General features: G+C 47.5%; 1 protein-coding gene across 5 annotated transcripts in view; it reads right to left on the reverse strand.

Moving 5' to 3' along the window:
* Positions 1-788: 788 nt before the first annotated feature.
* The window catches only part of LOC116944170 (protein SSXT-like), a 36,286-nt gene continuing 14,666 nt past the window's right edge, over positions 789-22,408 (reverse strand). For 3 of the 5 annotated variants that reach the window (XM_032957661.2, XM_032957662.2, XM_032957659.2), the window contains exons 2-10: positions 16,853-16,929; positions 12,617-12,701; positions 11,920-12,058; positions 9,879-10,046; positions 8,284-8,439; positions 7,225-7,326; positions 5,813-5,932; positions 5,099-5,226; positions 789-4,528 (exon numbers count right to left, since the gene is read on the reverse strand). In XM_032957661.2, the coding sequence (XP_032813552.2) occupies positions 4,502-4,528; positions 5,099-5,226; positions 5,813-5,932; positions 7,225-7,326; positions 8,284-8,439; positions 9,879-10,046; positions 11,920-12,058; positions 12,617-12,701; positions 16,853-16,929 (1,002 nt within the window). In that variant the 3' untranslated portion in view covers positions 789-4,501. The remainder of the gene's footprint in view (positions 4,529-5,098; positions 5,227-5,812; positions 5,933-7,224; positions 7,327-8,283; positions 8,440-9,878; positions 10,047-11,919; positions 12,059-12,616; positions 12,702-16,852; positions 16,930-22,408) is intronic. The other 2 variants (XM_076068266.1, XM_076068267.1) reach the window with 2 other exon arrangements.

Raw genomic sequence — 22,408 nt, forward strand, 5'->3', positions numbered from 1 at the left:
CAGCGATTGTTTCTTTGAATGTCTGTGGCCGCCATTCAAGAACAAAAAAATCTGTCCCATTGGGAGTTGTTCACAACAGGGGGTTGTGGACTTATTCCAAAGTTGACACGTGGAAATTGTGAAAACACTCACCCCGTTTAATGCATAAGCTCGGTCAGGTTGATGCCACCGATTTCCAAGTGGAGAGGACCTCGTTGCCGGAGACGTCCCAAAACAATTATGATGATTTACCCAACTAGTTTCCCCCAGGTCTCAAGACTTTCAGGAGGGTCCTAGCCAAGCTTTCAGCATTGGAATGTTTGGCCAATACCAATTACGTTGTAAATGTTTGTTTGGCTATGGGAGGGAGGCCAGAGAACCCAGAGGAAAACCCCACACAAAACAAGGGGAGAACATATAAACTCCACACACAAAGGCACCCGAGCCAGGAATCGAACCCAAACCCTTCTTTGTCTGCGGCACACAAGTGCCCTCCCTCCCATGCAAATTTGTACCTCCTACCCCCCCTGCCAGCAAGTGCAGTTGGTTTGGTCCAATGTCCCCCCTCCCTCTCTCTGCTCTGGAGCTCACTTCCTAGGTTGCCATGCCAACCACTGTGGCCGTTACTGGAGGCATGTGGGCGAGTCGCCCGCCGTATCCCTGCGCGCGCGCGTGCGTGATGGGGCCCGGAAATAATCCTTCCACTACTGCGGAGGAGAAAGAAAAAGGGCCATTTTCGACACAGCCACTGAAACGTTTGCAGTACGGTTACACGAGGAACACATTGAATGCAACAGTGTACGCAACACTTATGTTAAGTTCGTTTGTTTTATTTGTAAGTTAATTGTAAGTTAAAACACCTGGTTTAATCTCAGATCACAAATAATCACAAAAAATAAATGGCTGGGTAAAAATCAGGTTTCACTTTTGAAAGATAATGAACGGGGTAAGATGCGGTGAAAGTAAATGGCAAGAGGGAGTTGTGTGGGAAAGAAAACACAGCAGCGGCATCACTCATTAACGTGATTGAAATGCTTATTGTCAACGTCACATTTAAAATTGGTACCACTAAAAAAAAGAACATTAATTTTCAGAGTACACGGCCACATTAGATTTCCGAGCTTACAAGGGGGGGCGGGCAATTAAATAACAAAAGCCCCGTGTGTCCTAAATACAATAATTAAAAAAAAACATAAAACAAAACCGAACAATACTCAGCTTACACAGGACAATACTCAGCTTACAGACATCAATGACTTTCTGAGCGGTTTTAACACAACGCGTTTAACCGAATGCCAAATTTTCACCGTGATGTAACCGGAGTCCCATAAATTACACAGCACGGCGCGACGGGCAAGCTGAACATCACAGGTGGCACGAGAGGGCCTGGGGTGTTGCTGCGACGCGGCCTCAAGACTTTAAGACTCGTCATTCTTTTCTTTGGTAGTAGTCAAAAGAACATCTTCAGTGGTCGACAAGGAGTGTCGTCGCTACAGGCCAGGCTTCGCACATGATCGCACCGCGGACTTGCCCAGAACGTCGAGGGACAATGTACCACGTTCATGGGCCAACTCCCAAACAACGGAAAGCTTCCAAGCCCTCTGTGAAATTCTGCCGTCAAATATGTGGGGGGGTGGGGGGGGGTGGGGGGGTGGGGGGGGGTGGGGGGGCGGGGTAGTGAAGCAGGCAGGGACGGACCCGGCCACTCGCGTTTTATGCCGAGAAAATCAAAAGTAATATTTTTTCAGGATCACATTTCCCACAGCGCGTCTCGTTTGATGCGTAACTGCCTCGCAGCTGCGAACTGGTTGACGTGGAGCTGCCGCAGCGCGGCTGGAGCGCGCCCGCGATGAAACTCACATGAGCAAGCTCCTGAACAAATGCTGCCCGATCAAAAGGTTTTGCATCCGAGCTTGGCACTGTCACTCCAGTAGTTTTGGTGTAAACTGGTTTTTTTTTTTCTCTAATTAGCCAATTATGCTGTGTTTGCCAGGCTGGTTAATTCGAAGATCGGTATGTCTTTAATAGAAAACCAATCTAGAAGTTTACTTTTAAGTCTTAAAAATTTTCATCCCCTGCAGAGAAAGTTTTTTTATTAGTTTTTTTTGTATACCCTGGATCTGGGAACACCAGGACATGCGCGCACACACACACACACAACGCCGCACGCCACGTGGACGAGCGGAACACTGCGAGCGTGGGAACAGGATTAATACTGCGGCCCGAGCCGCGAGCAGTATCTCAGCACAACCAAGCCGACGCGTACAGCTGGCCTCCTAGCTACACACACACCCCTCCTAGCTACACGCAAACACGGGTGGAGGGGAGGAGAGAGGAGTTAGTTTTTCACAAGGGCCAGGGAAGGTTATTAAATAATGACGAACCCACCCCCCCACCCCACCCTCACCATCGCCCTGGCAACAGCTTCCCCTCCATCTGCTTGCCATCCAGATCCCTTCCCCACTGCCGCTGAAATGTCGTACGTACCCAAAAAGTAGAATCGTCATCGGTAAAACACTAAAAAACCCACTAACAGGTCATGTGAGCCCAGTCCATTGCCAGGTCGGCACGCCAGGTGCCGCATTTTACCAGCAGAGCAGCAGCTTATTTATCATCGGGGTTAAAGGTCAACGAAGGTTCTGTTCAAACCTACCTCACGCGTGCCACCACCAATGCCATGCGTAGTGGTATGCTGCTTAATCATCTCATCCTAAAGCATCTGCACCAACCTAAGCCCTCGGTCTCCATATCAAGGTCCAGCTTTTCCCTCAAACCCATCGTACAATTATCATTTACAGCCCTTTTTCATTCCACTGCAAGATGAAAGCCTCTGCAAGCTATGTACGTCATTCTTTACCAACCTGGTCGCTAAAGGTGGGGGGGGGGCGACACCAGGAACGGTTCCAATATCACTCACCATTGATGTTAGCATTGGCTAACCAACTATTGTGCCACCACTCCACTCCGCCGCCCTACCCGACACGCTGAACTATTATTTATTGTATCACCAATTTAACAGCAGTTGATTGCTACCATTCGGGTAATATGGGCTTGCTTAAGTGAGCAGAGTATCACATGTGTGGGAATGGCACTGGAAGATGATGCCACAGTAATACTTCTGGAGTGCATTCACGAGACCCGTGTCACCCAACACTTGGTGGCATTCCACCGTGTCTGGGAACAGCGGTTCGCTACATTTCATATGCACTTCGAAAATGTAGCCCTCTAAGCCATGTCGGAACAAATGAGGACAGTGCCTACACCAAGCCCTTGGCTGCAATGCGCTCTACATGCTTCTTGCCAATAGGTACACGTGCAAAGCTGGATCAGAGTTTGGGAGAGGGAGGGCGTGGAACTGGCACCAGATTCTGGGAACAGGCCCTGTGTGCTGCAAAGTAAACGAAGAAAAACACGGTTGTGACTCACCTCAGCCACACCGGGCCGTCGTGCATGACGACGGGCGTGAACCTCTACGCGTATGGAATGCTCAGGGAGGAGTGGCAGTGGGAAGAGGGGGAGAAACCGCGTCCTGCGAAGCGAGCAGAACCTGTCGCGACGCCGAACTCTACAAACTCGTAACACTGCGTGAACACCGAGCTACAGACCACGGCGCTTGCGGCCTGTAACAGCTTAATGACGGCGGCGATGGCGACGACTTGTGAACAGCTCTACGTCCGCGGCCGGCCGCACGGTTAAATGAATTATGCGACCAAGAGGTCGAAGGGTCAGAGTCACGCGTTTGTCAGGGTTGGGGGGGGGTCAAAGAGTAAAAGTTGGCATACTGGGTTTGAGGTCAGGTTGAGCGAGGGATGGCAGGCACCACACACTTATCGAGTTACAAGTTGAAATTTAAGATTCGGTGCACTAAACCGATGAGGTGAAAGAGGTCAAATAGATGAGGTTATATGGGCTGGAGGTTCATGGTCACTGGGCTCCGAGTACCCAAAAGCAGAGAACATCGGATCGGGACGCCCAGAAAGCGGACATGCGAATGCCGCAGACATCAAGTTGTGGCTAAACCTCGCAACACTCAAAGGATATTTTAAATTAAAAACACTTCTTTACTGTTCGAATTCCTTGGCATGTTATTTTGAGGTACACCCTTTTCCGATTAAAAAAAATGCGTCCAAGAAGACACTTCCACAGGCAAGTGTTAGGTCAAATCGAAAACTGATGGAGGGGTGGCAGCATCGGCACACGTCCGCCGTTCAGGATTTTATGGGGGTTATTTCAGCGTTTTACTTTTTCCAGAAACGCTGCATCCCCTGTCATGCGCACACACACACACACACCTGTTCGTACGTGCGAGCGTGTGCGCAATATGCGGTGAGAAGCTCCAAAAGGAGAATGCGCAACGTGCACGCACGCGCATACGATGCGCCACGCGCCAGTGTTGGGTGGCGCACGAGGATGTTTGGGGGCCTCCTGCTCCTTGTCGTGGTGGCGGTGGCGGCGGTGGCGCTTGGTGGAGGTCCAGAGAGGTTGGCACGGAGGGAGGGCATCTGACAACAACTGGGTCTCGTCACTGCTGATATGCTCCGTACTGGCCCTGCATGGACGACGCGCAGCCACAAGGCAAGAAAAAAAGATTGGTTTGTATCCAATAGCTAAATTTGGCTGTGCGAATTGTTCTGCAACTCTCCGGTGAGCTGAAAGACTAACCGGTACGTCAAACGCTTGCACGCGTGAAGAATTTAACTTGTTTGGCCATGTAGGATGGTGGGTGGACCTTTATGTGGACCAACCCAAAAATCAAGTTGTGAATCAAGGGCATTGATGATTGGCAATTCACAGATCTTGGCCTCATAGAGAGAAAGGTGAAACCATAATTATCATCGTCATTTATATTATTATTTATATCGCACCTCCCATGCAGTGCATCTCGAGGTGCCAGAAGGGGAGTTTGAGATGATCAGTAATTATCTGACTGCAGACCAAACAGTGAAAGTGAGACAATCCAAACTTCAGCATAGTGCCAAGTTAGGACAATCTGATCCCACACAACATACACACACCTACCGGATTATCAGAGGCACCTACTAACCTTTGATTTAAAATACACGGAAAAAACTTGCATCCTATCATCCTGAGAATACGGTACATTATGGGGAGCACTCACCTGCTCATAGCCGTACGGCCGCTGCTGCTGTGGGGTGGGGGGGCCGGGCTGTGGGGGGCGGTACGCGCCGTACTGCTGCCCCTGGGGGTAGCCCGCGTACTGCCCAGAGCCAGTCTGAGCAGGGCCTGCTGGAGGGGTTACGGACGAGCAGGACGAGGGGGCGTGGTGGAAGGTCAATGCGAGGTCGAGGCAAGTTGGAGAATCATATCGTGCATCACGGTTAGATGAAGGTGGTATGTCTCCTCTGTTAAGTACTTCTGAAGACAAGCGCATGTTGGAAAACTTTCATACGGATGAATGCTTCTAACTTTTTTCTATTACGTTTTCACAATCCGACTGCTACAACTGAAACAAAAACACACTGTACAGTACTTGAGGTCGGGCCGATTCTCCTTCGCCCCAGCAGGCTGTCGAGTGTACAGCACTAAACGGCATCGCACAGTTGGGATGGATCCTTCTGCAAGGAATGAAATGGGGCCCTCTGTCCAATTTACGCCCCTCTGCATAACCCTCCAGCTCGTTGGGCCCTGCGCAGCTGCACCACACCTGCACCACAACTGCACCACACCTGCATCACTCGTTGTGCTACACCACAAGCCACCCCTGATGGATGTAGGTTCCTATGGTTGTTCCAGCACTGCCTTGGCGGTGTTATCCCTGGGTGGGCTCAATACAGCCACGCCCTCACTTGGGAGTGCCCCGTGACGTCCTCACCGTAGCCCTGGCCCTGGCTGGGGTATCCCTGGGGTCCGCCGAACTGCTGCTGGGACGGGTAAGTCTGGGCGGGAGGGCCTGGCTGATAGCTGCCCTGCTGTTGCCCGTACTGCCCCGTTCCTGCAAGAGACGGAGTTAAAGAGGAGTTAAGAGCTGCAGTGGTAAGAGTTGCGTTGTTATGAAGATCAGGGTTAATAGCGCCAAGAGCTGCTTTTCTCATTACGAAGGATTCTGGGTTACGGTGTTAGAACCACTGAAAATTTGGTTCAAGGCTCCCGTTAACAGAAACCGTTAACGTATTGCTCTGGATTACAGAGTTTGCAGCTGGAAATAAAGTTTGGGGTCCGTCAAGAGCTGCAAATACTGTTAAAGATGTTTAAAGGTGATGTAAATATGAGGTGTCTGAGTTAATGTCGAACATATGTTACAGCGTACACTGGCGGAGCCAGTGGGGGAGGTGGGGTGGCACGTGCCCCCCCAATGATCTGATCGAAATCCCTAATTTCCATCGGATCATCGGGGTTATTAGTGATAAATTGGCATTTTGCGACCCCCACTGCCACTGTGTAGCATATTATGTGCCAGGGACTCTAAAGAGTCTGAGTCCATAATTGGCAATAAGTAACGGCAAAGCAGTTATAAGTGACTCACATAATTGTGCGCAGTTGCGTATACAGTACACGACTTCCCTGTAGGCATTCACCTTCAGCGAGCGCAATGCCGATCACACAACACGGTTCTAATTCGATCCTCGATCGATGGCTGTGCCATCGCCGCACACGCAAATAAAAAGCAAGGGATAAGTCCTTACTAACAACTATCATTTTTAATTGCTGGAGGGGTTGCCCCCCTTACCAGAAAATCCTGGCTCTGTCATTGAAAGCGTACAACCAAAACAATCCGAAATGCACCGGGATCTCATCAGAACTCGAAGCTAAGCAGCATGGAGGAACCTGGATAGAGCTTTCATGGGAGACCATCATACACAAGAGACTGTTAAAGGGCTGCAGGGTTATTGGGTGGGCAGCAGATGGCAGTGAAGCAAAATCTAATGCGGTATTGTACTTCTGTACTGGCACATCTCTGACCCCATCAAAGCAAACCCACACTCACCAGTGTGGTGAAGTATGGTCAAATAACCTCCAAGACTCGCATGGCGGGTGGGGGGGGGGATGCCTTATCCAGCAGTGAATAGGTCATGGCTCATGACGATGTCGGTCTTTGGAGTGGGCATCGCTAGCGGGGGGGGGGATTTGCGTTCGAGCTATTGGTTACGTTATTGTTGGAGTCACTGTTAGTCGCCGAGGTGCTCTGGGGGTTTACGGTTGGAGCCGCTGCTGAGGTCGGCGCTTTGGCCTAGGCCCGTGCGTGCGCGCGAGCGCGTTTGAGTGCGTGCGCGGGGCTCGCCGTACCATCGGGGTAGTACTGCGGCGTCATCCCGTCAGCGGGGGGCTGCCCGTGCGAGTACTGCTCCGCGTAATAGTCGTCTTGCGAGCCAAACTGCTGCGGCGGCCCTGCCGAGGACACACGGCAATAAAGACAAAAATCCCCCATTTGGCCTTTAACCGACTGTTTGGGAAAGTGCTGTTAGCGGATATTAAGGCTGGCAGGGTGCACATAGGTTGTGAGGGGCCGATACCACACCCGGCCGAGTTGACCTAGGGGAGACCCAGGACCGGTTCAGATAATCATCACTGGCTGTGGCCGTGAGCGGGAATCGAACTCTGGTGGCTGGGTTCGTTGCGCAGTGCGCTAACCACCGCACACACGCACATGCACGACTTGCTTCACACAAAATAATAATCACTGGATGGGTATTTATATTGATTTATCACCAAAAAGGAGCTATGCGTCACAACATCACTGGACTCCACATCGCACCTCCATCCTCCGGGAACTCTACTGCAGTGGTAGATGCCTATTTAAAGGAACATATGTTATAATGACTACATCGCTGCTTAAGAGTCAACCGGTTGAAGAGCTGGGTGTGATGGAGCAATGGGCGATTGTGTGCTGCTCTGGGAGGTGGTGGCAATGTGGTTTGCTTACTGAGCTATTAACCAAGCAACCAGAGTTTGATTCCCAGCCAAGGCTAACATTAGTAACTGGGAATATATAAACCGGTCCCAAGTCCCCAACCTTCACCAACCTACATTAACCACCGTGGTGAAGTATGGTTAAAGGCCAAAAATTATACTTTCCAGGAAGCAATCCTGAAAAGGCTTGGAATGCAATGCACCTGCCAAAACAAGAGTACTGGAGCCTTTTCCAGGTATTCTCTTTTCCGTTCAGCTGGCTGAACGAGGGGCATGTAAACACCATTTCCATTGTACACCTAAACCGCGAGCGCATGTTGCACGAAACTGGAAAACAGGAAGCGTAGGCAACTGCCCGTGGCCCGGAGTAACCACAGCGACCCGTTTCCACGACAGGGGTGAGGAAGGACGGTCGCTTCGCGACGCAGCACTCACCTTGCTGTGCGGACCGTGAGTAGCCGGGCATCTGGCGCTGCCCCATCATCTGGCTGCCCTGCCCGGCCCCACCGCCCATCATGCCCTGGTAGTGCTGCCCCGAGCCCTGTGCCAGGTTGTATTGGGATGGAGCCGGTTGCTGAGACACCATGTGGCCTGGAGCACGCACACACACACACACACACGTGATCAATAACACTGTGTAACAATTTTGTTTTTGTTCCTGCGTAGTAAGTATTATTTCCTAATTGCTTATGCGTCACAAGTACAGAAAATGGATATTATTCCCCACAAACTTTGCTTTTGTGACCAGGACAGTGATATTTTGAAATATACATATTTTCAATGAGAAAATGGGCAAATTTGTGCCTTTTCGTTCACATAAAGTCACCAAGGCGCACTACCACAGGCGGGAATGGCCACAGCAGAACGAGTTCTCTTTGGGGAGGAAGAATCTCGAAAAACTACTCGCTTCTAAATCTTTTGTAGTCATTTTTGTATTACTTTAGTATAAATACATGTTCATTTGTATTCATGTTTTTTTTTCTGACTTTGAAAATAGGTACATTTATAAATATCACTCTCCTGGTCACAAAAGCAAAGTTTGTGGGGAATAATAGCCATTTTCTATACTTTTTAGGCATAAGCAATTATGAAATAACACTTACTACCCAGGAACAAAAATTGTGTTGCATTGTGTAATCACACGGCGGCCTGGTAATATAATAACAATAGTTGTCTCCTTAACTCAGGAAAGCCTTACCGAGACTCACGCTTTTTTCTATGCACATTTGGCATATAATAGTAACCATAGAAATCCCATGCATACCACAGGGTAATATTAAAAGCTCTGCGTGGATAGATTCATTAATCCATTGCTGTATTGCCATCTCTTGGCCACTAAGCCTAGACCACCTGGTATTCCCAGGCAGCCTCCCATGCAAATAATAGCCAGACTCGACCCCACTTTGCTTCCAAAATCTAACGAAATCGGGTGAATGTTCAGGGTGATGTGGTCGTACGCCAGTTCACGTGGTGTTAAGTGAATGCCTGTTACAGTTGGATACTGCTGCCCTGCGTCTCACTCCCAGCGTTCTCACTCCCAGCGTTCTCACTCCCAGCGTTCTCACTCCCAGCGTTCTCACTCCCAGCGTTCTCACTCCCAGCGTTCTCACTCCCAGCGTTCTCACTCCCAGCGTTCTCACTCCCAGCGTTCTCACTCCCAGCGTTCTCACTCCCAGCGTTCTCACTCCCAGCGTTCTCACTCCCAGCGTTCTCACTCCCAGCGTTCTCACTCCCAGCGTTCTCACTCCCAGCGTTCTCACTCCCAGCGTTCTCACTCCCAGCGTTCTCACTCGCAGCGTTCTCACTCCCAGCGTTCTCACTCCCAGCGTTCTCACTCCCAGCGTTCTCACTCCCAGCGTTCTCACTCCCAGCGTTCTCACTCCCAGCGTTCTCACTCCCAGCGTTCTCACTCCCAGCGTTCTCACTCCCAGTGTTCTCACTCCCAGCGTTCTCACTCCCAACGTTCTCACTCCCAGTGTTCTCACTCCGAGTGTTCTCGCTCCCAGTGTTCTCACTCCCAGCGTTCTCACCTTGGCCCTGGCTGGCCGGCGGGGTCCTGTAAGCCTGGCTGGGCCCTCCTGGTCCAGACGATGGCACCGAATGGCTGTACCCGGCCATGGTGGCATGGCTGCTGGCCGGTAGGCTGAGCGCAGGGCTCGCCTGGTGGTTTGGAGGCTGCATTGCCATGGAGTTTGGTCCTGTAATGTCACAAAGTAAACATGAAGATACCCTGTGTAGCCTTTATGGACTGTAGAGGAATGTGCTGTTAGTGAGCGATGTACATAAAGCCAATTGTGACTGAGTGAGAGACTGACTGCTGTGCCATTCTAATCAATCAATTGATACATAAAGTTTAAATAGATTTGGACCCATAAAAATCACGGCCCAAACATTGACAGATTTAGTCGTGAAAAATGTTTTGACTCAGTAAATAATCACAATAAAGCACAATCCTCATCATCAGTGAACCAAGTCATTTGCCTCTCATGGATTGTGACATCATCAATGATAAGAAAGTTTGCAAATCTACACCGGTTAACAATATTACTTCACAGCCCCCTGTCTATCCACTGCTGGATGAAGGTGTGCCCACACCAAGTCTGTCATAGGGGTTGTTTGATTAGTCAATCAAGCTGCTCAGTGAGCATTAGAGTAAGGGCAGGCAACATATACGCTGGAGCAGAGCATAGTTCAACTATGGATTTTGCTGCACCGCCCTCTGCTGCTCACAACATAGCCCCGCAGGCTATAATACCTGTTATGCACAGCAGTCACCCATCCAAATACTCTCCAGGCTTAGCCAAGGAGTATCCTGGCTGCTTACCTTACCAGATCATTATCGGGTGCAATACGAGTGATGGGTGCCGCGATGGCGGGATGTTAACCTCGCCTGGCATACAGGAGGTCATTGGTTTGACCTCAACCCTGACCGCCTGCATATTTGGAGTTTGCATGTTCTCCCTGTGGTCGCGTGGATTTTTCATCCGGGTTCTCTGATTTATCCCTCAACATTTAGAAACATACATTTAGAGTATTTGGCTGCTGTAGATTTCCACATAAGGCACTTCGTTGAGACATTCGTGGCCAGGTTGATTCTGAATAAGACCTAAATCGCTCAGTGGGCCTTACATGGTAGAATAAAAAAAGAAATACAACGGACCATAAATGTAGAACCCTTTGACGTAAACTCTCAGTACCAGCTCCGCTATTTGAAAGAGACGCCCAACAAGAGAAAGTAAGACTCAATAATGAAGATCAAGCCAATAATAATAAGTGGGTTTAAGACTTCTCTTCAGACGGCACCGTGCCGCACCCCTGTCTACCCGGATACAGGGCCACTCCCCCACAGGGAGCAGGTAATTTACACCCTTGCTCAAGTCTGTTTGCGATCCTGAGGCCAAATAGGGCCAACTTGAAATATTTTTTTTAAACACACACAAACCAGAAAGAGAAAACCGTTCTATTTTTCAACCCGCCCCGGTTACGAGCGACCGGCTGTCACAGCCGCCACTTCACGCAGAAGAGGTGGAGCGACCGTAACTTTAAGAGAAAGTGTAGAGCTTCTGGTCCAACCAGTTTCTTACAAAACCCAAACAGAGCTGTTTTTTTAAAATTTTCGTTTGAGTGTCATTTTCAGATGGGTGGCTCACCAGCACCAAAATTCCAGTTTTCAATCATTGAGTTGCCACCGATGAAATCGTAGAATAAATTGTGGGCAGTCACCTGTCAGAGGTGTGTGCATGTGGGGTGTGTGTGGTGGTAGGTGTGCTATGGTGTGCAGAGCAAGTGTCCAGTTGGTGTGCAGTGGGTACGTGTTGGCAACGTATGGTGGATGTGTACAGTGTGCATGTGCTCTATGTGTGGCGAGCGCATGGCGATGTGCGCTTGGTGTGCAGTGTGCGGTGACAACGCGTGGTGGACGCGTGGTGGACACGTGGTGGACGCGTGGTGGGAAGTGTATATGAGGCGAGTTCACGCGGTGACTGCGCGGGGGTGGGTGTGCGGCGTACAAATACGCACGTGTTGTGCGTATGGTGTGCATGGTGCGCAACGCGGGGGTGCCTTCCATACCAGCCATGTGTCCGTTGCTCATTGGGCCCTGCATGTGTGGGGGTGGGGGCGCAGGATCAGGAGGCAGGCTCTGGGAATGGGGAGCTCCTCCGGGGGGGAGGCCTCCACCAGCCCCCATCCCAAGACTCTGGTTTGGCAGCTGAAAGTAGAGAGAGACACACAAGAGGCAAAAAATTGGCTCCATTCGTAGTATAATTCAGGTTAATCTTTGCCCCGACCAACTCAAGATTTCAGATCAGAGTTTTAACGTTTAAAAAAAAACAGAGCGTTCTGCTGACGTTAGTCATGCCTCTGGTGGCCGTACATTGCTCACCAAGCATGTAACAGTTCCCACCTCCACCACACTCAACCAACCACCCCTTCCTGTCGCCCCTCCCCTACCGGCGATTTGATTAATCACCACAATTCAGGGTCACAATTGAATCCCAGGATCAATTATTTTTTTGTTCCCATTTGGACCGAGTTGTATATTGTGTGCCTCTCATTTGTACCACCCATCTTGTTTGTTCTACCACGTTTGTACCGTCTCGTTTGTAGTGTCTGTATAAATCAAATCTAATTCAAATAAATCGTACACCATTCGTTGTTACATACAGATGATATGCATACACATTGTGTGAGATAAGAATTGCTTTAAAACGATGACCCAATGCACCGTGACGAGCCTGTTGCTCCTCACTGTGCCCCTTCGGCTTACCGTGGGCAGTAAGGACTGTGAGTTCTGACTCGAGTCGGCCAAGGTTGCCAAGTAAACCAGGTTCCTGTGCAGCATTTGCTGGTACCTGTCAAACGTAAACACCGCAAGCACACACATACACGTACAGATCCATGTCAAGACCTTTGGAAAAAGTGTTGCACTGTTCGTGAACACCAATTTATGCCGACATGGCATATAATGGGGTGGATGTAGTCAGTCCAAGCAAGATACAATTGTCACACAAGTACTTATACTGTAAACACAAATAATATTTATGGAGCGTCTGCAAGTGCCAGTATTTCAAGGCAAGAACAGACAGTTGTCAAAACTTATTTTACAGACAGCGGCAGTCAGTCTTGGGCAGATGAAAAAGGTCTGGAGCCTGGATTTGAACAGGGTCAGGGAGTTGAAAGCACATTGTTTGGGGGGGGGGGGGGGGGGGGACAGCAGGGGAGAGTGAGCGACCTGCCACATAGTGAAGGTTGGACCAGGCTCTTACACAGAATGTTTTGGCTGCTGGAGCAGAGAGTGTGCAGGGTTGAGTAGAGAAAGATGGGGAGGGTGAGTTAGGCAGGGGCGAATCCATGGAAGAACTTAAAGTCGGTGAGTGCAATCTTGAAATCAATTCAGGATATGATTGGGAAGCAGTGGAGAGAGATTGGAGTATTGGGGGTTATGGGTGAGAAGTCTAGCAGCGGCATTTTGGATCAACTGTAATGTGAGAAGGGGAGGAATCAGAGAGATTACCGCCTCACCAGTACAGTACTTGTGTTGCCACAATGCACTAGGTTCTTGTTTAATGCCAATTTCACCTCAGGGTGGGTTCCATGGCAAAGTAGATACAAACTGCTGCATTTGTGCAAAGCCAGGAATTTCATAGTAATTATGTATCTTCGGTAATGCGTTGTAATGGGCTAACTGTGAACCGCCACACCCCCACAACAAAAATCAAGGCAAAGATCCCCCATATAGCCTTTAACAGACTGTCAGCGCAAGTGCTGGTCGCGAGCAGTTATGAAGGCCTGAACGCCACACGAAGGGGTGGGCGTCCAGCACCACACCCGGCCGCCTTTGTCTCCCAAGTGGCAATGTTTATACAATGTTTATACATTGCCACTAGGTTCTCATTTGAGGCGGACTTAACCTGGGGGAGGCCCAGGACCGGTTTAGATAATTGTCACTGGCGTTGGCCATGAGCGGGAATCTAACTCAAGACGCTGGGTTTGTAGCGTGCTAACCGCTACACTACAGCTCCGCATTGTGCAAAGCCAGGAGTATTACAGTAAATATGTATCCTTGGGATTGCGTGGTAATGGGCTAACTGCTGAACCGCCACACCCCACCACACACACACATACGTGCCCGCTCACAGACTCGCACAAAAACCACAGTAAAAACACGAGCACAGCGTCGGCCTGGCTAGAACACACGCACATCCAGGCACACCCAAAGCCCGGATCAATTAAAAAAACCACAGCTCGGAGGTGGGAAAATCAAGGCAGACTAGCCGTGCAGGTGCAAAATGTGAATAAACAATGGCCCCTAGGATAGGAGCCAGTGGACAGCTGTTCAACAAGAAACAGATTCAACAAAAGCTCTCCAACAGACTAAGGGGCGTAACAATTCACCCACCCCACCAAACACCCCCCCCCCACCCCTAACCTGATCCCACCCCCAGCAGATTTAACTGTCACAATTCCACACAAGAATGAATTATTTTCATGTTGTTTTAACCATCTCATATGTATTGTATCTTGGGGAGGGGGTTTTCCGTCTCATTTAAAGTTTCATTTTCTCCGTGAGCCTAAATGTCACACAGGGGCATATCAGATTCGCACAATTTGCTCAAAATGAAATGTATCCGTTCTCACACAGGCAACTACACGCATCTATTCATCGACTAATCGATGCATCGTCACACTGTTGAGCCTTTTGAGCCACCACTACAACCGAAGGCTAATTAAACTAAGTGCAGCAATTGGAGCTACAGCGTGTCCTAAAAAAACCCCGCTAATTCCAGGGACAGAGTTCCCTGGTCCAGTATGTGTTTTCTTCATAAAACTCGATAATTATTACACGCAGCGTGGAGGCGCAGTTAACAACAAGCCAGCATCTCTTTGCGTGTGGGTTCCGTTTTTTGAGCTTCAGGAGTGCATTTCCAATGTTTTATTTTATATAAAGGTTACCAAGAGAACACTGTTCAATGCGGAACATGCCATTTATGTCCACGTTGATTTGAGGACAAGCTCTGATTTTCGCTCTCTCTGAACCTGCCTTTATAGCAGACGTAGGCGTTGCAAGTCTCACACGATAACGATCGAGGCAAAAGGCTGGCCTTGCTACATCAAGGCGGCTTTATGGACTGGAGGGGAACAGGAGGTGCACAATGCCCGCGTTGGAGCACTTAGCCAGCACCACCGACATTGTGGGTTGAAATCTGGACAGATGGATGTGTTTAAAGAAGATTCGTAAAAGGTAGCACATCGAAGATTCCAGTTTGGTTATCAATAAGCACTCACTGAATCCAACCTGTAAGTTTCTTTTTTCACGTAATTCAAATTAGTTCAACACGGCAGACTACATTGTATAAATATATATTGGATAATTGACAAGTGGTAAACTATGAAGAGTGTGAAGAAGTCCCATCTGGCACTTCATAAGAGGCCTATTGAAGTTACTGCAGTGCCACATGGTTGCCCACCCTTCAACCCAAGCACCACACCACGCTACGCCTTTCCACATTCACAAACTTCTTTTCCATTCAAATAGAAATTAGGTCACATCGTTAAACATGTCCCACAAATCAGCACAAGTTCTCCATTTTAATTTGAAACGGTTTTTTTTCTAACCCTATTTGTCTTTGACCAAACCATCTGGAATATGCCCGATCTTTTCATATTTCAGAAGCTAAGCAGGTTTGTGCATGGCTACTTCTTGTATAAGTGAACATCCCCATGTTCATAAGGTTGTCGACTATACCAGTGATACTTGGCGGGCAACAGAGGGCATTGCAACAAAGTACACTGTGCACTATTCTCTCTATGCTCCCAAGGGGAAGGATCATTCAGCAGTGGTTAGACAGGGAGCTGTACATGTACATTATCTCAGTGATGCTCATCTCACAGCAGATGCAGTCATCTCTTTCGCCAATTGGAAATCATGGACCACACAGCAACACCACTGCCAAATTCGACCATTCACCGGCAGCATTTTAGATATTGACCAGGCTACCCCTTAAGCCATCCACTGGCACACCCACCAACCTGGTAAAATGAACAGAGAAATGTTGCTGATCAAACCCCTCCTCACTATACGAAAGAAGATGGTGTACGTATGTAGAACTCGTATCGCACCGTACATAGCCAACCGTGCCAATCGGAGGTGCAGGAGAAAGAAAAAAAACTAAATGTATGTTATAGTCTTGGTTCTTTCGGTAAAGTCACGTTGAAGGGAAACAATAAAATAATTAGATATATATAAAACAATAAAATTCTCACGACGTTTCGACTGCAACACAAGCTGTCATCATCAGGTGTGAAAACCAACAGCAAGAACATTTGAAAGTAGGCTCACATGACATTGACTTCTCCAAGACAGAGGTTCTTTGCAAGCCATCTGGCTACCATGAGAGATTCGTTCATGAGGCTATCCACATATACAAACACAGAGACAATTTCAACCGAGAAGATGGATTCTGGCTTAGCAATCATTGGAAGGATTTGATAAACCATTTCGGGTCTTAATTAATTGTTCACGCTTACAGTGGCTTTCAGACAGCATACATTAATTTTTCGTCTCCCCCCCTGCTCTTTTCCGAACATAGATGGACTCGTCCATCTAAACAAACTGCCAAATCTCTCTCCGTGGTACTAACGTTAAAAATAAATACAAACCGCCACTTCTTTCAAATGATCTTGCCGTTGGTTTTCACACCTGATGATGACTGCTTGTGTTGCAGTCGAAACGTCGTGATAATTTTATTGTTTCATATATATTTTATTATTTTATTGTTTCCCTTCAACGTGACTTTACCGAAAGAACCAAAAATATGAATCACTGCAGTCACGAAAGCTTTAAATCAAAATTTAAATGTATGCTGTCATAAATGTGTAATGATGAGCACCCTCTTGTTGCGTTCTCCTACTCCTTTCACTCTTATAAAAAAAAAACAGGAAAAGTCACATGAACATCATGTTACAAAAATAACAACTTGGATTTGTGGAGGGAGGGACTCACTGTGAGCACTCTGATGTCTTGCCCTTGCTCTGGTAGTCCAGGATGCATTGGATGAGGTGGTTGTTTTCATCCAACATCTGCAGGATACATGCGTGCATTTAGAACTCTTAAAAAAACAAATGTTCAATATTCACCGAGTTTCCATGTTTTTTTTTTAATGACAACAACATGTATTCGAATAAAATCAATTTACCATTTTCCAAAGTGGGAATTACTCTTTTTAATGGCCACCACTACTGTGGTGGAGTGATAAATGCCTTGTTTTTACAGCAGCCTCCCGATTAAAACTCTGTAAATGGACAAAATCCATCACATATGACTTACTTCTCCTTAAAATGTATTAACTGTATTCTAAATGCAATTACTCAACACAATGAATACAAATGTACATCCTATTTGCAAATAGGATACATTCGTAGGACGTATCCTACCTACGGATGGACGTTTATCCATCGTATAATTTTTCCAAATACCGTAGCTTTTATTCAAATAAAATGGCACGTTCTCTACAGTATTTGAAAGGAATGTGAAATGTAAACCAGGTAATTACTAGGTTAGACTTTTTAGAGCAGGGATGTAACGATTCCCCACCTCCGATTAGCATGGCTGGTAACATACGGCGAGACAAACGTTCATACAATTCTGCTCCACCATTCTATTAACTTGGTTTCAGGATCACAATTGTATTCGGTGTCTCTCCTTGCTCTTGTGGGGCAGATGCAATCTGTCGTGGTATTAATCTTTGAGTGCCATTTGTATAAACTTGGCTTACATGTGTTTTAATATTACACACAAATCTATACACGTATTTTGAACGTTAAAATATATTTTACAGTTATCATTGCCTTATTACCGTATTGAGGTCCATTATATCTACCATTGGAAATGCTACAAAAAAAACATTTTCACTTCAGCATTTGGGCATTGGAAGTATGCTTTTCAGGTAAGAAAAAGACCCCCATTGCGGTCAGCAAAGTGAAACTACTTTAGATGTAACTATTACCCGATTGTTTTTCTTTTTTTTCTGTCTGTTGAGTAGAATGTGTTTAAGCCTGTGCATATATCCGATAGGCATAATAAAACGGTCTCTCTCCGGTCAGGGATGGTGAGTTAGACCAGCAAAAGAAACACATGTAAGTTTGGTCATGGAGACTAAGCACAGACAGAAGCTAGAACATTCCGAACTTTTGGTCCCCAATTGAAACCAATGTTTCAGCACAGCGAGCAACACCACATCATGCTACTTTCCGAATTTACACATGGCAGAGGAGTTGCCTGTGAAGAAACGTGAGCCAAGGAGTCGTCCCCCCCCCACACACATAACCACAGTTGTTCTGCTCCTACTTACACTGCCCTTAGAGCAGAATCACCCCAGGGAATGGACAATTACGGTTTATTAATCCTTTGTTGCGGCTCATTGGCTGTGTCTCTTTCACTTTTGCTCAGCACGACTCAATCTGCGTGTCTGAAGCCACCAAATGGCAAAAACGCACGAAGAGTGTGACAGTGTTCCTTCAAAGCGAGGTAATTAGGTGCAGCTCTGCAAGTACCGGTACATGCCACTGCTGACAGCAGCACCTCCACCAGAGAAAACTCTAGTGCCCCCCCTAGAGGTTGTATGGGCCGAGTAACTCACTTTCAATTTCACCAGGTAAGGCCTAATGAGCTATATAGCTCTTTTTTCATAAGCGACCTGGCCACAAATGATAGCTCAACGAAGTGGCCTGTCAATGTGGAAATTTATAGCAGCCAAATACTCTAAACGCACGTTTCTAAAAGTGGAGGGAAAGACTGGAGAACCTGGAGAGGAGAGACACGCAAACTCCAAATGTATACATCAGGCGTCAGGGTCGGGATCAAACCCACGACCTCCAGTATACCAGGTGAGGTAGTTAACATCTCGCTACCGCGGAACCCCTCTTTGGCCTACTCTTCCATTATGGTAAAAAGTTTTGCCCGATGGGAGTACGCACACTTTCCCCCACCACACACGACCTGCCAATCGACTAACAGCGATTGGCGGGGGGTTAAGAAGCCTGCCCATTATTTCTTAAGGACATGAATATATTGTAAATCAAATGGCCTCAAGAGGATTAGGATAATATTAACACAAATTTTATCATTGTGTTTACCAGACAAAATATTAAATACTGCACTGGCAATTCCCAAAGGGAATGAGTAATATTCGCAGAGAATTAGCAGACATGTCATTCCTTTACTTTCCGCAGGGTGACAAATGCACTGGCAGTTCAGGGTCCACGCCGAGATGTAAAAGTCCATTCATGAAGAGAGGCAATTCCGTTGACCGAAAAAGTCACAATCGAGCCGACCAAACCCTGAGGCCATGGATGCTGCGATGCAATACATCAATCTTGGCGATTTATACAAAAAAAACCCTCATCGATTTGCGAAAAAATTACTGAGATCCGTTTGTGTGTATTTCCAACACTTGTGTAGGCGGTGAGAAACGAGGCTGTTACTATTGTACAGTGTGACGTTATCACCCGAGGGCCACAGCAACGTTCTGCTGCACAGAACCAACGTAAAATAAAACACTTTCAAGCCTTGAATTCCCTCCCAGGAACAAGGTCCACGCCTCTCCTCTCCATCTCAGGGTCGCGCCTGGGTACAGTTCACTGAGGAGTGCTGATCAAGCACCCCTTAATAAGCTTTAGGCTGAAACCAAGACAAGGCGTTGCAACAGTCTGGCCAGGAATGCCACTTACATCTGCCCGACAATGTAAAAATGTACACGGTGTAGTGGATTTAAAATTAATGTACCGTACAGCGAAAAGTTAAAAAAACCACAAACTACCAGCTTTGGCAGGGCCTAAAGTTATTTGACAATTGCGGCAGTGTACACGGGAATGTGACCATACACACAGGGAGGGATCATCCCTGTCCTACTTTGGCAGCTCGTATTATAAAGCAGAATGAGAGACAAACACCTCTGAATATATCTAGATGAGGATAACACCAAAGGTTGTCTCTTAATAAATCAACCGAGTGTCAATTGAGCAATCACAACCCAACTCATGACATCCACTGTGTGTTATCCACCATCCAAATCAGAACATGTCCTCTTAATAAACGAACTAGTAGGACTTGTGAAAACGAGATGGAGGCGTGTTACTGATTTTGGTGCAGTGTTTATCCACGTACTGTCCTTACCGTTGGTTCTCGATTTATAAATGAAAAGAAAAATCTTGCAATACAACGGTAACATAGCCCACGCCCACAACCAGTTTGTACATTAACGTTGTGCATTTGTTAATATTGTACTGTAGCGCAACATCCTTGATGCCAAACAGCTGAGATTGCCTGCACATATCGTCCAGATGGATGATGCGCAAATTCCAAAAGCAGTCTTCGAAAAAATACGAAAACGAACTATTCTTAGTCTACTTGGTACGGCCCTATGAGCAATATAGTTATTTTATTGATGCGACCTGGCCACAAATGATAGCTCGACCAAGTGACTGATCACGTGGACATTTCTAGCAGACAAATACAACACATGTTTCTAAATGTGAAGGGAAATCCTGAAGGACCCGGAGACAAATCCACGAAACGGGGAGAACATACAAACTCCAAATATACAGCAGGCGTCAGGGTCGAGATCGAACCCACAACCTCCTGTACCACCAGGCAATGTAGTTAACATTTCCCCACCGTAGCGACCAACGAAGAGCTCCCTCAAGGGAAATGCCATGGAGGACAGCACCTTCAGTTTAAGGACGTGCTTAAGCATCGTCTGAAAGATACTGATATTTCCGTGGGGAAATGGGAGGACATAGCTCTCATGATCACTTAGTGGAGAAGTGCAATTCACCAAGCAATGGCGCAAATAAAGTATAGGGTGGAAAGTTACTAAATCCCCAGGGAGTGGCATCACACGAAGCCTGCTATCAACAATCGCCTTCCGGTCGTGAACCGTGATATCTACAGCTTTTCTTCACCGAATTGCGCTAGCCTTGCACCGACGCGCCAAACAAGCATGGGGACAAATCGTCACCGATGTCACTGTCGATGTGACGGATGCCCAATGAATGAACGAGTGTACTGTAATATTGTGTTCCCCCCAAAAAATGTACAGCACAACTTTTTTTTAAGTTACACTGCTCGTCTGTGGCCTAATTTAGGACAAGCAGATGAAGAGCTATGGGAGCAAGTCTAATTTTAAAGGAGTCGAGGCACGAACTGTCTGTCACTCTCTCTGCACAGATATTCTCCAGCGGCGAGGGTCAGCCAGTTGAACAAGACTCACATTCACATTAGCGCCCGTTTTCATATTAGCGGGCAGATGCTAAAGAGAATTCACAACAGACGTCAGGGGCGCCACAGCTCTTGCATCCTCTAAGGGTCGAATTTAAGCGTTGACGAAACCGCATTTTTCGAGATGCAATGTCATGGCAATTTGATTACGGAGAACGGCACATTCTCATCCAAAACTGGACTTAAACCAAGGTTAACCAACATGTTATTTTGGGCCCTTCATTCATATGCACCCGTGACCAAATCACCTAGAATGCACCCGATCTCACCATACTTCAGCCAAGCAGGGCTGAGCCTGCATAAGTACTTAGTCAACCCACGGCACCTGAATCTGTCCCGTGACCTCCTGCCAGCGGGCGTTCGACGACTTCACGTGGCCTCAACGTGCACATAGCCTGGCACAAGCACCGTGATGACGTCAACGCCACTTGGTGGCGAACGGCAGATGTTGTTGTTAGATGGGAGATGACCATTTGTCCTTAACAGATGTTATAGGCTACCACGGGACAATGTTGTGGACAGGGCAATGTGGCAAAATCCATCATGGTACTGTGCTGCTATACTCCCCGTCTATGCTCCCTGCCTTGACCAACCTTCACAAAAACCCCCGGCGGACAGGCAAAGCCAGGGCAGGCTCTCATCCGGCAGTAGATTGACACAAAGAGGGCCGTAAGTGTATCTAAGTAATTGCAAACACCAGATCACAAAAAGTCCAGTTGGTCAAAATGTATTTTTGAAAAATATGTCCATGATAAGCCTCTTCGTAAATACAAAGAAATGCAATGGTAGCACACTGCATTTCACTTTGAAAAGGGAACCTTAGTGTCTACAGAGTGTTTCCTGGTTTAAAATAAAGGTCACAAACTACTTGGTTGCAAAGGACTTGGCACTGTACTGAGCACAGCGAAAACATGGGTTGTGTTTGTAAGTCAAAACCACAGACCGTTCACTGCACCGCACATGCCGTGCACACAAAGTTATGATCAGTACTTTTACCTGTTACAACAAAACTTGGACTCTAAGGCAGAACGCAACACTTTGGCAGTGGCGAAAACCCACACGTTTGATAACGGCTACTCGCACACTACATCCTATGTTTATATATATTTTTAAAGATATTTCATAACACCACATTATTTTTATTCATACAGCAAGGAAAGCCTAATCGAGTCTCAAGACTGCGGTATCAGGAAGAAAACAGAGTACCCGGAGAAAAGCCACAAACTGCGGACGGGGGATTAATGTACGCAGCTAACCACTACTGCACAGGATAACTTTTAC

The sequence above is a fragment of the Petromyzon marinus genome, chromosome 20, assembly GCF_048934315.1.
Source record: "Petromyzon marinus isolate PM22_M1 ecotype Great Lakes invasive population chromosome 20, UKy_Petmar_22M1.pri1.0, whole genome shotgun sequence".
Lineage (NCBI taxonomy): Eukaryota > Metazoa > Chordata > Hyperoartia > Petromyzontiformes > Petromyzontidae > Petromyzon > Petromyzon marinus.